The sequence below is a fragment of the Bison bison genome, unplaced genomic scaffold (genome assembly GCF_000754665.1).
Source record: "Bison bison bison isolate TAMUID 2011002044 unplaced genomic scaffold, Bison_UMD1.0 scf7180017864352, whole genome shotgun sequence".
NCBI classification, from domain to species: Eukaryota; Metazoa; Chordata; class Mammalia; order Artiodactyla; family Bovidae; genus Bison; species Bison bison.
Genome location: NW_011494924.1, coordinates 3,593,159 through 3,608,088, shown reverse-complemented (window position 1 = coordinate 3,608,088; position 14,930 = coordinate 3,593,159). Strand labels below are relative to the sequence as shown.

The window sequence follows — 14,930 nt, the reverse complement described above, 5'->3', positions numbered from 1 at the left end:
CGCCGCCGCCGCCGCCGCCCACCTCCCTGCCCAGCCCCACCTCTACACTTACACAGCACCCGCGGCCCTGGGCTCCACGGGCACCGTGGCCCATCTGGTGGCCTCCCAAGGCTCGGCGCGTCACACCGTGCAGCACACTGCCTACCCGGCCAGCATCGTCCACCAGGTCCCCGTGAGCATGGGCCCCCGGGTCCTGCCCTCACCCACCATACACCCGAGTCAGTATCCAGCCCAGTTTGCCCACCAGACCTACATCAGCGCCTCTCCAGCCTCCACAGTCTACACTGGATACCCACTGAGCCCAGCCAAGGTCAACCAGTACCCTTACATATAAACACTGGAAGGGGAGGGGATGGGAGGGAGGCTGGCCAGAGGGAGAGGAGGAGGGACGGAGAGGGGATCTGGGGCTTCTGTACTGAAGATGCCGCACAGAAACAATGCAAATGGGCAGGGGTGGGGGGCAGGGGGCAGGGACGGGACACAGATGAAACTTGAACTAGGAAGTAGGAGGACTGAGAGCGGAGGAGAGAACATTTTGAAAAGGAAGGGATTTAAGGAGGGGGGAAAATTATGCTTTTTATTTTAAAAAAGAAAAAGGAAAAAAAATTAAAAATAAAACGTCAGTAACAAAAAAACCCCACAGCTCACGAACCCGTTCGGCACCAAACTGGAAAGAAGAAGAAGAGCCACAGAAGATTCCAGAAGTAGGGGGAGGGGGACCTCCGTTTTTGAAGAACTTTATGAACTTTGCAAAGATTATTTTCATATGGCAGCAAGTGGCGTTTAAGAATTTGCTGTCAGGGACACCTGATACGGAAATCCAATAGATTTTTAATGATTGAACGTAAGGATTAGGGATTTTTCCAGAACTCTATAAAGGGTCGGGAGCCCTCTGGAAAGGCCAGGCTGTGGCCTGAGGAGGCTGGTGTCTAGGGGTTGGGTCGGGGTTGGCGGAGCCTAGTTCTGGTCCACTTGCCTGGACCTTTGGGGAGGGCGGGCAGGCAGCTGGGCTGAAGGAGGACCCCGGGAGAGGGTGTGTTTTTCTGAGCACTCTGGATAAATCCCTAAGCAATGATATTCCTCAAAATGTCATTAATGATGTGTGTTGCAAACTCGCTTTTTTTTTTTTTTTTCTTTTTTGAAAACGTCTCTTCTCTTTGAGTGCATCCCGCGTCTCATAGCCTAGGGCTCGCGGCGTGGCCAGCACCCTGGTAAATGTAGCAGTGTGCACCTATCTGTGCTGCTTTTCGTTCACCCCATTGATACCAATAGACTATCCTCACTGTAATTGCACAAGAAAGGTGATCTCACGCAGGCACGTCCCCCGCGCGGTGGTCCAGGTGCGCCCTCCCGCTCCCGGCACCGCCTCCGGCTCTCGCAGACTTGGTTTTTACATCCTTTCCTCCTAGTGCCTTAGCGACCGGGGACGCGGTTGAGGGTTTACTTCCACGGTACTCCAAGAAGCCGGCTGAGGCGAGTCTCAGCCTCTCAGCCCTTCTTCTGTGCTGTTGCAACATTTTACTCTGGTCTTTTCCTTTTCCTTTTTTTTTTTAATTTTAATTTTATTTTAATAAGCTGTTGTCTTTCCCCGGGCTGTTTGCTAGCAGAGGAGTGTCAGGGAACTGGCAGGGGCTAGGAGAGCCAGTGGGTCAGGAGACGGCTGCGGGAGGTGGATGGTGGTGGGTGAGACTGACGCTGGAGATGGCTTGGCGTGGGTCTTCCCCTGGTGGACAAAGCAAGAGAGACTGACTCCCCACCCTGCACCTTCACCCAGTTCTGCCCCCAGCGGGCTAGCTCTGCCATCTGTGGGATCACAGATCCCATCTCAGTTTCAGGAATGTTGGCTTTGCTTCTGACGCAAGGAGCAAAGGAGAGGAGCGGCCTGCAGCCTCCAGGCCCGGCACTGGCTTCGGGTCGGTCGCCACCTGTCCGCAGGGCGGAGAGCAGGCCTGGGGGCCCGCCCCGTGTTCTCAGACCCGCCCCACACTCCACTCCGCCAGCCCAGCCCATCTGGCCTCTGCTTCCACCCTCCCACCCCACCAGGCTGTGTTTTTCTCTCAACCATTTTGCCTGATCCCTTTCTCTGTAGACAACCGCCAACCGTCATTTGCTGCTAAATCTTTCCTCGCGTTACCCAGGCCTACCCCAGGCAGGCCTTCGTTTCTGGTCTTTGAGGGTTCGGGTGGGCAGAAGGCTGGAGGGACATTCACGAGGGTGAGCCGGTGATCTTGGACCGCCCTTGGGAAAACACGCCCACGGGCAGTCAAATTTCCAAGGAAGTTTGCCGTTTGCCCTCTGTGCATCGTTGATAACGTTCTGGAAATTTCCTCAGGCTTTGAACACTGGTGGGGGTGGGGGTGGAGAGGTGTCTCTATCCATAGCAAATTATTGTTACACACGAAAACGTTGGGAGGTGCTGTCTGGTCCCAGACGGGATTTTTAACTGTGGTCCTCACTGTTTGATGGTTGATGCGGAGCCCCTGACCCCAAAGCCAAGCTTCCAAGGTGCAGAGAGATCGCTCCCGGGTTCGAACAGCAGTCCGCACCCGCCTCCCTCACTTTCCTTCCCCATCCTGCGGTATCCCTTAACGATCTACTGTGAAAGGTGTTTTTAATCTTGATATCCGACCTAATTCAGTAACGAAGCCCAGCCCTTACCTTAGCTCTTAGCTGTGAAATGTGAAATAACTCTGGAAAATATCCCCTCTCCATGCATCAATTCTACTTAAACGACAAAGAAATCGGTCCCCAGGTTGGAACCAGCTTAGTCCCGGCCTCAGCCTGGAAGGAAGGAAGGACCCCGTGTCCGCCGGGGAGCCGCCTACAGCAGGACACAATGGTGTCTTCATGGCGCCACAGTCAATGCATCTTCTATCTGGACGTGGGGAAGTGCCGCCATTCTGAGACAACCAGAAAGTGGCCCATGGGGGTGGGGGCGGGGAATGTGCCAGAGGACTCGTGAGCCCTAGCACTCACGGAGCCACGCCAGCCTGCGGACGGATCTCTGTTCTGGACTCGCGGCATCCAGAGGGCAGCAGTGCCCCGTCCGACCCTCCCCGTGCCCAGTCGCACAAGTCATGGCTGCAAACGAGCCAGCGTTTTTGCCTTATTGGGTAGCATACTGGACCCCTGGTACTGTTCACTTCCAGCGCTTTCTAGATCTGATCTTTTAACAGGAAAAGACAACGTAGCCTTCCACTTTAATGAAAATTATTTTGTCTACTTAAGTTGGAAGTTACTCTTTCACATGACATTTTCTTTCCTTTCCTTCCTGATCAGGAAATGAAAGTTTCATGCTGCTCATAAAGATAATATTATTGTACTAATTATTTTGGTTATTAACCTTTGTAATTATTATCCTAATCATCATTTTGATATTTTAGTTGGGGGTTTAAAGTGCACATTTATTCCAAGTTATCTTTGTGTTTTCTCTTTAATATTTAAATTTATTTTATTGTATCTGTGAGTATCTGAGTAGACAGGAGGGACATCCAGATGTCCAGTTTTGTCAGACCAAAAAGAAAAGAAAAGAAGGAAGGATTCAGGAATCAGGAAAAAGCTGTCAAGAATGATCCACCAGAGAACAAAAGTCTGAAGAAGAATCAAAGCCTTTATCTCTGTGTAAGCCAACTTGGGCTCTGGACAGCATGGTTCGTGGTCACCATCAAGACTAGATTTTTCTAGACTCTCAGTGGCCTGGGAAGAGATCTGAGGAAGCTCCTTGGAGGCTGAACCCTCAGCATGGTCCTCTCCAACCTTCCCTGTGCTTCTGAAATCTGCTAAATAGACCCTGGGCCTGCCTCGCATCTGATACTGACCTGTCAAGGAAAAAAAAAAAAAAAAGCCCTCTGCCCAGAGCTGACCCAGCCCCCTCCCTAAAAGTCCCCCCTTTTCCCATCAGCCCACCAGAAGTGTGGCTTATACCCTTCAGTGTATAGATAATGTTGCCTCCTAGAAGCCACTGAAGGTAACGAGCTGATGGAAGGTGCTTAGGCAGGTGGTACCTTCCCCTGGGAGATGTCAGCCTCCCTGCCCCTCACAAACCACACTGCCCACTTCTTCAGTCCCTACCCCCACCCAGTACATCTCTGCACACAATTCTAGGCACAAACTGTGGAGCCAAAAAAATAATAAATAGGGATAGTAGGAGGCCAGAAGAGCACTGACCGTGTCCGGCAGGTCCTCGCACAGTGTGGGCTGCTGCCCCCATGAACTCGTTGGCCAGTGGAGGGGCACAGTGGGGCCTTACAGCGATGCCCACTGGGCTCTGACTGTGCTCTTTAGGCCACCATGCTGGGTGCCATGGGCTTTCTAAATCAGCTTGAGGTGCCCACACACCGCCCACCAAACCCAGAAACTACCAGGCCCCAGGTGGGTGAAATAAGGCCTGGAATGACGGGCTTCACTGAGGCTAATGAAGGGAGACGCCAGGCCATGCCCAGCCCCCCACCACTCAGCGAACATTAGTATCCTCCCCGCATCCCCACCTGCCTTTTTCTTCCAACCCAAGCACAGAGCTGTGGGTCTGAAGCCCTCGGAGAAGGCCCTAGTGGGAGAGATGAGCCCCTCTGTGGGTTCCTCAGCAGCTGCTTGAACTCCCACCCCATCCTCCAACCCTGAGTCGCCCTGGCAGATAGGCTGAATAAAGGCTGCCCATCCCCAGGACCCAGCTCCCAAGTGGAGAGATGCCAACCTAGTCTTCATGTAGACCACAAATACCCTAGAACATCATCTGCTCTGGAATTGGCTCCATCCTCCTTTACTGAAGCAACATGGTTACGGCTCAGAGGGGCAGGCTAAAAAAGGTCAAGGGGAGCCTCGTAACCGGAGCCCTGGGAACCGCAGGTTGATTTGCTTCTGCTCGTGTCGTCTCGCGGGCGCCTCGGGTATTTGCACTGCCATCTCTGTGCTTAGTGCCTCCTTTCATGATGTTTTGGCTGTTTCCAAGGGAAGGGTGAGCAGGCCGATGGGTGGGAGGGTCTGAGGCTTGGTGCCAATTAATACTGTGACGTGGAGCATGTGGTTGGTCGAATTCAGAGGGAAAGGAAGGGTTGGTTGTCTCCTGGACTGTCTTTGCATTCTGGCCTTACTGGTGGTGAGTGGCTGGTGGGCTGTGGGAGCTGGAAGACGTTACCCGCCCAGACACCGGATTGTGGGATGTAAGGAAGGCAAGGAAAGATCAGCCCAGCTGCTGACAGGCAGATTTCCCTCGACCGGATCTCTGGAATTGCAAACACTCATTTTTGAACAAGCTCGTGGTGGAGGATTTGGGTTGTGTGAGTGTGTGTGAGTGAGTGGAGCTGACTTTCTTGGAAACTGGAGGAAGGAGATGAGGAGGCTTAAGGAAATATTGCTGATGGGCTGTGGTTGATGAAACATGGTGGGTTGACCGGCCGGCCCCAGCTCTCGTCCTGGGTTCTCTGATGCTGGGGCTGGGGTGGGATGTGGGGCTCTCCATGGCCTGTTCAGTAGCTGCGGGGACAGAACAGAAGAGAAAAACGAGGTGCCCTCGAGCAGCAGAGAGGCCAGGGCTCCTTCTGTGGGTCGCAGACCTTGCCCAGCACTGCTCAACACCAGCCCAAGCGATTCTGCCATGAAATATTCCAGCCCCAGGGACCCAACTTGCTTCTCGCCCCTTCTCTGTGTTTTCTTTCTGGTGTGTCTTAGAGATTTCAGATGGGGAAGGCTCAGAGTTGAGCAAGCTAGAGCTGTCCTAACCAAATTGGAAAGGAAAGTGAAAGTGTTCCTTTCTTTAGCCAAAGACCCTCTCCTCAAAGACACCCCCAGATGTGGACAGAATAGCATTCCTCTGTCCTTCCTCTCCCGGCAATAATGACTCTGTCAGTGATGCAATCCCGTTTATATCCTTCTCTTGCCTGACTTGTTTTGGGTTTTTTGTTTTTGACTTTATTTTAAAACTGTGCTCATCTTGTAAGTGGAGTGGAGGTTTATAACCCCCAAATGCTGCTGCTGTCAGGAAACTGGAAGTACTGCATGGATCTGTGGGTGGAACTCACCTTGAGTTACCTCGGGTATCTGCCGGAGCAGACCAGCCAGGAGGTGCGGCTCTGTCTGGGTCAGGTGCACGCCAGGACCGGGCTCAGGGGGGTCAGTATTTTTCCACTTCGATGCCTTAGGACTCTCACTTCTGAGTTCCACAGACGGGACTCAGTGGAGAGATGGAGATGGCGAACTGATATTTAAAGGCAGTAGAAACCCCTTGAAGGCTTTTGGCACCCTCACTCACTTGAGCAACCCAACCTAGGAGAAGTTTTTCCCATCCTTCTGGCAGCTCCCAAAAGTCCAAGAGAGCCAGCTCTGAGCCAGTTCTTCATTTGAGACTCAGTGAGAATCTGCAGAGAAGTGACCCTTCTGCGGGGCATGCTTGCTCAGGGTACCTCTGCCAGAAGGGAGCTTCCTGACGCCCCAGCTTGAGTCCCAGGAGCCTCTGCAAGCCCCTAATTGCACTCTCATTGCATTAGAATTTCACGTTGACTGTCTCTTTGTTAAAACTTGCCATGTCCTTCGAGTAGGAGCCAACATTTGTTGAATGCTTTCAATACACCAGGCTCATCCCAAGCCCTTAGTGAGCACGGCCTCCCGGTACCCTCAGACCCACCCCTATTCACAACACCCCTCTCCTCCATTTACAGAGGAGGAAGTTGATGAGACAGTCGACTCTCTGAGAAAGTAGGCTGTGTTAAGGAAAGGAAATACAAGGATTGGGGGTGGCCCCAAATCCCCGAGCTTCTAGTGAAATTTTGTGTTCTTGAGACCTTTACTAACAGAATTTGTTTCCCTTGTTAAATAATCATCAGTGAGTGGCCTCGTGTTTCTGGTGATCCATCTATGATGCTCCCATTGACTGTGTGCCAGACACTGTGCTGGAAGTCGCTCCTGTTTATCCCGTTTCATTTCGTCTTCATAACAGCCCTATGAAATCGGCAGTACTAGTCCCTTTACAGATGAGGCAGATGGCTTGGTGAACTGGTAACCAGCCCAGGGTCACACAAGCCAGTAGGGAAGGCCGGCCGTGACCTGGGTCTGCCCAGCTCACAGACGCTGGCCTCAGCTGTCTCCTGGGAGTGTGTGCGAAGAAGGGCCTCACAGGAGCGTTGCCCCGCACCACCCCTGCCCTGTGCGCAGAGCTCAGCAGAAGGTCTGTATGTAGAGGGAGTCCTGAATCTGATCCAGGCAGCAAGGGCAGAATTAGTTTGACTTTTAGAGAAAATCTTAGGGGAGTTTCTTTTGATTAATCATAGTAGGGTTCATTTTCGATTCCTTTTCAGTGCACCAACTAGCTTTAGCAGTGCTGCTGCTGCGACAAACTCTTATAAGAGTGAAGAAAAAAAAAGTGTTCTTTTCTTCTTTTAAAAAAATATTTTTTTCTTGCTTATAGTTAATTCTAGAAAGGCAATACTAAAAGTATATATTTTCTTCAAAATACTATTTTTTACTGCACTGATAAATATCATAACGACTCTGGTCTCTGTAATCAATCCACCCTTCAGCTCTGGGTAGAACCAAAGGCAGGATTCACACCAAATTTGTAAATAATCACGTGTGAGTCTGGTGTCCAGGAACTGTTTTTTCTTTGTGTTTAAAAAATTTAAAAAAAAAAAAAAAGGAAAAAAGAGACAAGATCAAGATGATATTTAGAAAGAGGAACAAAATTAAGTTTTCTTTCAAGATAGCCTTCTCAAAGAAATGGGAAGCAACATGTTGTGCAAACTGAAGAAAAATTAGCCAACTTTCAGGATACAAGGAAGGGGAGCCTCTGGCTGAGGTGGGAGATTAACAGTAACGTAGAAACGTGTTTCCTTTGGTTGAAAGGTGGCAAGAATTTAGCAATGCTTTAGAACTAGATTTTTCATTTTGTGGAAAACCATTACCATTTGTTACGAAATATCTCTGCAGTTGTTTGGAATGGGGTTTTCAGTTTCTTTTTTTTTTCCTTTAAAAATTTCCTTATTGACTGGCTCCAGACATGTTTGCCTCAATTCTTAGGTAGTTTACACAAGTTCTAGAGTCTTCTAGAGCTTTAATTCCATTGGAAGCAAACCCAGCTAATCAGAATTTGAGATCCTGGTTGGTTTGAATAGGTATTCTGGAATTCTTGACAGAACACCTGAAGACTTCTTTTTTTTTTTTTTAAGAAGGTTTTAGATACGTTATCTTACACAAACTGTGACCTGATGGCAATAATTACCTCAAATGTGGGCATTCATCCTGGTTTTAGCCTTTTTTGAAATCATGTAGCCAGCTTGCTCTTGGAATTTAAAAGACTATAAATATAAACTCTGTGTGGGCTGAAAACAATGATTACTGCACATCCTGGTCGTTGTTGCTTAAGTGAACTCTGAAAATAGGTAATCTTTACAACAGAAATTAAACCAAGGGAGAGAATACTCTTTGTGTTTTCAAATGTGAGTTTCAAATGCACATGTTTAAGTATATATGTTTTTAGCTACTGTAAAATGCTGTTAGCCTTCTAAGATATCAAGAGAGTCACGTTTTAAGTGCATAAACTATAAACAATTGACTGTGGATAACTAAACATATTTCTGGCCACGTTTTATAGTTAAAGTATTTTATAGTTTACATTTAAACTGGTACTTTTTAAAGAAAATTTCTGTTTATAACTGACATCTTCGGACCCCAGCAATTGCCTCTTCAGTTGGAGGCCACATTCCCCCAAGGCAGGTGTGTTCTGCCCCTACTGTAGCGCACCGTGAGCATTTCCATCCGTATTGCTGGTTTCCATGGGAACTCGAGAGAATGTAAAGGGATTTCCAGGCTGAGCAGGAAGGGGTGAGTCCACAGCCTGGGCCAGGTGCAAAGATCTGCCACGTGATATGCACACTGGTGGTCAAGGCCTTCCTTTTGACATCTTGGAAGAGGCAGAGAGAATAGACATCTGGTTCATTGATTTTGTCTTGATTTGAATGTTTAATTTATTAATCGACCCACTGACTTGCAGGCACCAGGCAGTAGAAGACACTGGGATTCAGGTGGCCCCAAGGGTACAGCTGCTATTTCTGGGGCCCCAGCAATACTCTGATTGGTGTTTTGCAGGGGAGAGTCATACACCCCCGTGCCTATATTTACTGGTTGAGTTTTCCATATATCTGCTGTCATTTAATTCCTTTTGTCCTTTAAAACAAAGTATAAAAGGATATGTTTACTTTTTACTCTTTATCAAACTTCTGTTTGAAGCCTAGGTCATTAGGAGGTGGGATCTAGATTTTTTTTTTTTTTTTTTTTAACAGCTCAGTGTTTTATTCAGTAAACAGAGGGTAAGTAGTACATCCTCCAGGCGTGGGGGTGGGCCGACCCCAAAGGAGAGGCCTAGACTCTTTTTTTCTAGAGATTGTAAGTGCTGCTGAGCAGGAGGAAGGGACTGGAGACTGAAGGGCAGCTAGGGGGGCAGATGATGAGATCTATCCAAGTAGAGGTCACAATTGAGAGGCCCCGTCGCCATGCAGAAGCAGCCTGGAGGGCACCAGTTGCCCTAAATGTTTTGGTTCATTTCTTCTTTTGTGCCACAACCTTAGCGCAGAGGACCTACTGTGATCCAAAGGGCATTCCTTTAGCAAATAACACCTTAAAAGCTGCAGAACACCTGGGACCAGGGAACTGGTGGTGGTTCTTAATGCACTTGCTTTTTCCTTGTGAACTCTGTTGATAGCACGTTCTTATCACAGTATTCGGTTGGAAATGTCACTGTAAAATAGTTTTTGTCTTGCCTCTCCTAATTCAACTATCACTTTCCTCTGGTTTTCTCCCGTGATTTAAATAACCAAATATATTTTATGTCATTGTCTTTGGGGCTTAATCATATTTTTAAAAAAACAGAGGAATAGAAATTAGCTTTTTTTTTTTTTTTTTTAGTAAATATGCTGTATCTGAAAAAAGGGCTCTGCCTTCTCTCTCGTTTCCTTTCAGCCAGCCTCCACGCAAACCTCCCAGCACCCTTGCCCTCTTGTGTTGGGGCACTGCTCCCCCCACCGCCCCCACACATGGCCACCTTGGCTTCCGCCCTGATGTCCCCACAGCCCCATCCATGCCCAGGCACCCAGGATGCCCAGGAAGCTCTCAAGAGCCAGGAAGAAGGATCCACTTAGCCTTGCCAATGGTGGTCTTGCCTCCCTGTTAGATATTCGCCTGCTTGGTTGAAGGGGCAATGGATTTATTTTTATTATTATTATTTTAATAGTTTGGCTCAGGTTATAAGGAAGAACTTGGGAAATGGAAAGTGACTTGACCATGCCCATCCTTCGTAGCTTTCTGTGACTTCTGAATGGAACCTAAAGCGTGCCCCACCCCAGTTCCCTCTCCTCCCTTCCGGCAGACTCCTGTAGACGCCTCCATGGCTCGTGGTTTCTCCCTGCCGTCTCATCGTCACTTTCTACCCTTTCACCGTTTCGTTACTGCTCCTTTAAAGCTTTCTCCCATGGCTTTTCCAGGGCACAATCATTTCTGGCCCCCAAAGCACCTCCTCATCCTCTTTGTGTGCGTTTCTTTAACCAAATGAAGTAGACCCGGAAGTCATACTTTGGGGCGGTAGGATTTCTAGTCTAGGAGAATCACTGTATAGATAATAGATGTTGATATATATGTGTGTGTATATATATATATATCAAACCAAATTTTGGATAGGAAAAGTATAGCTTTATGGATGAGGAAGGAGAGGAGCTTTTGGAAGCTGGTTGGTATATCAGAGGAGCCAGGGATGACCCAGGCTGCGCCGTCGCACATGGACTGGAAAAGCAGGATGCGGGGGACCCAGGCACCACCTCGGGCTGCAGTGGAGGCCGGTGGCCCCGAAGGGTACTGCTGCTCTCTCTGGGTCCCCAGTAACAGGGCAGAGATGAGTGTTGGGGGGTGGGGGAGGGCGGTACAGCACATCAGAATGACTGGAATTTTCCATCCCGTTTTGCTTTGACCACATGTATTGAGCTGCAGCCTCTGATATTATATCCCGTTTCCAAAAATGGTATCCATTAGGATGGAAAGAGAAGGCATCTGTAGAAATGTTTACCTTTCAACTGCCCACACATCAGGACACTCTGGATAGAAAGACTCACTCCCCAGAAAGAGAGCAGGGAAGAGGAGATCCGGTGAGGCTCGGTCACCGGTCCAAGGAACGTGGCTCCTCCCCAGGGCCATCTCGCCCAGATCTCTCTCTACCAGGTCATCTCAGCTCAGTTACCCTACAGAAGCCCTGGTCTGTTGTGTTCCTTCACTGTACGGTTTCTGTAATAAAAAAAAAAAAAGTGTTAATCCATGTTAATCTTTGTGAAAATTATTGCGTGCAACAGTATTTTCTCGTGTACCTCTTTTTCCTATGTGAATTGTCCCTCTTTTCTTTTTTTATTTATAAATGTCTACTTTTTTTAAAAAAAGACAAACCAATGTGTCGTAGGCCTATATGTAACCTATTCCTTAGTCTCATATTATAGGTATGTTATAAGAATGGATATTTTACTTGGCTTTAGAATGTTTTACAAGAAAAATAATTCTTAACTGATCCAGTCCTTGCTACTAAAATGCTTGTGTTTTTCATCATGACGTCGTGTGCTTCTAAATTAATGATCATTTTTGTTGTAGAAAAATGGAGTGAATTTATATTAGTCTTGGAAACTAATAATAGCATTGTAAATTTATGAGATGATTTTAACAGAAAAAAATTATAGAAGAATATAGTTATTTTAATTGTAATATTACTAACTGTAGGGTGAGGAAGGGGGGGGTCCCGTTGTGGTGAACTATGTTATAGCTTGTTACTCACAGTTTCTTTTTGATCATTTTTTCGGTCTCTGAGGTGAAACGAGTTATTAATTAAAATTTGTAAACTCACATATGCATATTGTATATGTGTAGAAATGTAATCACACTTTGTCTTGGAATTACATTAAACTGTTTGGAATCACTGTACACTCGCCCTGGCACGTTTATTTATTCTAGAGCCAGACCAGTTCTGAGACTGCAGAGGTTGTTAATACAAGTCACAGCTTAAGTTATTTAGCCCTCTGGAAAATATTTAATACCTCTGAACACATTCATAACCCACCACTGCATTTTAAATCTGCCAGCAGGAATGTATGTGCCTGAAGAGGGGAGGTCTTGAGGTCATGTCACTACCTGCTCCTGGGCAGCTGGACAGGGCAGCTGGACAGGGGGTCGTCTCCTCACTGCCACTGACTCAGCTCGCCGTTTCCCAGCTCCATCCCTAAGGGCTAAGGCATTGCTATCATCTGCTGTCCCAAGCACTCCCCAAAGTCATCCCAGATCTGAGTGGGAGGTCACCATCCTGTGCACCCAGGCCCACCATCTCACCAGACTTCAGTGCCAGGCAGCCCCCCACTCACCAGCACCAGGGCCCCCCCAGCACTGCCCACCAGCAGTCTACCACCCTGAGAAACTCCACATCCCTCTGACTGGGCCTTCTCACCCTTCCAGCAATCTTTTCTAAAGTGGTTAAAATATACATAAAAGTTACCATCTTAACCACTTTAAAATGTACTATCAATTAGTTACATTCACAATGTTGTGCAAACCTCACAACTAGCTATTTCTAGAACTTTCATCGTCCCAAACCACCTCCTACTTTCTGTCTCTAAATTTTCCTTTTCTAGACTGAACAACAACAAAGACACTTGATGTAAGTGGATCAGTACAATATTTGCCCTTTTGTGTCTGGCTTCTTTTACTCAACAGCGTTTTCAAGGTCCGTCTACTCATGTTATAGTACGCATCCGAATTTCATTCCCTTCAAAGACTGGGGCCACTCCATTGTTTGTGTACACCACATTTGGTCTGTCCATTCATTGTTAATGGACAAGTGAGTAACGACTCAACTTCTGGCTTCTGTGAACCATGCTGCTGGAAACACGGGGATGTAAGCGCCTGAGTCCCCGCTTTCAGTTCTTTGGGATAAATACCTGAATGTGGAATTGCTGGGTTATATGGTGATTCTTCACTTTTTGAGGAATTGCCAAAATTTTCCACAGCAGCTGTACCATATTACACCCCCGGCAACTCCAGTTTCCTCACCCAGCACTCTTATCCTGTCCTGCGTGGCCAGTGTTCTCAGGCCTCAGGAATGCCAGGCTCCTGGGCCTCCATTTTCTGTGTCTCCAGGTTTCATAAGGTCCCCAACCAGCCTAAACTCTCCCCACCCACCTTCTCTTTTTTTTGGCCGTACCACCAGGCTTGAGGGATATTAGTTCCCTGACCAGGGGTTGAACCCATGCCTTCAGCAGTGGAAGCATGGAGTCCTAACCATTGGACCACCAGGGAATCCCTTCTTCCCAGGTGATGCTAGTGGTAAAGAACCTGCCAATCCAGGAGACACAGGAGATGCAGCTTGGTCCCTGTGTTGGGACGATCCCTTGGAGGAGGGCATGGCAACCCACTCTAGTATTCTTGCCTGGAGAATCCCATGGACAGAGGAGCCTGGCTCGATATAGTCCATAGTGTTGCAGAGTTGGACACGATTGAAGTGACTTTGCATGCACACCCTTTTGGCTGGTACCCTGAGCTTCCTGCTACACCTACTCGCTGTGAATTCAACCATCTATGGCTCTGCTTCTCCACCCTGGCTCCCAGAACCATGGGGACCTTGGGCCAGCATCTGTGCTCGTCATTGGCTCCATGTGTGGCTGCTTGAAAACTTGCCATTCTCTCCAGCCACAATCCCTACTCTGCAGAGTCACCCAGAGAAATCCAGGCCCCCACAGGGCTCTCTCAATCCCACGCCCTCCTGAAGCCTGTGCCTCACAAGCCTTTCTCCCTTCAGCCTCAGAGGAAGAAGGGCCTGCACCCAGAGTCCCTTCCTCTCTTCAGAGCTCTTTCTTGTCAAGCATCTGCCCTTTACCTGGGATTCTCCTGCTTGTCTCACACCGGGTGCCCTTCGAGAACCAGCCTGAGTCATCCCTCTGGTGGGCTCGTCCTCAGGCTCCTGATAGGGTGGGTGTCCCTGACCACAACCTCTTGTGCATACTTCTTAGTAAGCCACACTGTCAACCTTTTTTTCCTGATTTTCCTTCCCCAGGGACCACAAATTCCTTGCAGGTAAGGATTTTTCTCTCATCTCTTATTTCCATGCCTTCTATTACCCTGCTAGGCAGAGTAGGAGGTCAAGAAATATTTGGATAAATGAACACGCTACATCAGGCTGCCTTCATTGCCCAGTCAACCCACCTTCCCACTGGCCAAATTCCATGTGTCCCAGAATTCAGGACAAATAAACCCTAAATGCAACTCAACCAAAACTCAAGTTCCATAAAAATCCATGCAAAAAATTTTGACAGAACTTCAGAACTCGTCCAACAAACTTCTTCAGTGAGAAATGCACTCCAGGGATCACAGCCCATGGAAATGGAGGAAGAAGCAGAGCCTATATTCCAAGTGAGATAAGAGCATGTCAACGGGAGATACAGGGCAGCTGTGTTTAAGATCTCACCATTAGTGTCTCTGGAAAGTTATTTAAATCTAAAGTGAAAAGACAGAAGAACAAATATTGTATATTAATACATACATATGGAATCTACAAAAAATGGTTCCGATGAACCTATTTGCAGGGCAAGGATAGAGACACAGAGATAGAGAACAGATTTGTAGACACAGTGAGAAGGGGAGGGTGGGACAAATTGGGAGAGCAGCATTGACAGTTCACTTCAGTTCACTTCAGTCGATCAGTCGTGTCTGACTCTTTGCGACCCCATGAATCGCAGCACGCCAGGCCTCCCTGTCCATCACCAACTCCCGGAGTTTACCCAAACTCATGTCCATTGAGTCAGTGATACCATCCTGCCATCTCATCCTCTGTCGTCCCCTTCTCCTCCTGCCCTCAATCCCTCCCAGCATCAGTCTTTTCCGATGAGTCAACTCTTTGCATGACACCACTGTGTGTAAAATAGATAGCT

The 14,930-nt window shown here is 48.1% G+C and overlaps 1 protein-coding gene across 1 annotated transcript in view; it reads left to right on the top strand.

The window, feature by feature from the left end:
* The window catches only part of HIPK2 (homeodomain interacting protein kinase 2), a 143,385-nt gene extending 131,448 nt beyond the window's left edge, over nucleotides 1–11,937 (top strand). The window contains exon 15 of the mRNA XM_010854943.1: nucleotides 3–11,937. Within this exon, the coding sequence (XP_010853245.1) occupies nucleotides 3–334 (332 nt within the window). The 3' untranslated portion in view covers nucleotides 335–11,937. The remainder of the gene's footprint in view (nucleotides 1–2) is intronic.
* Nucleotides 11,938–14,930: the final 2,993 nt, after the last annotated feature.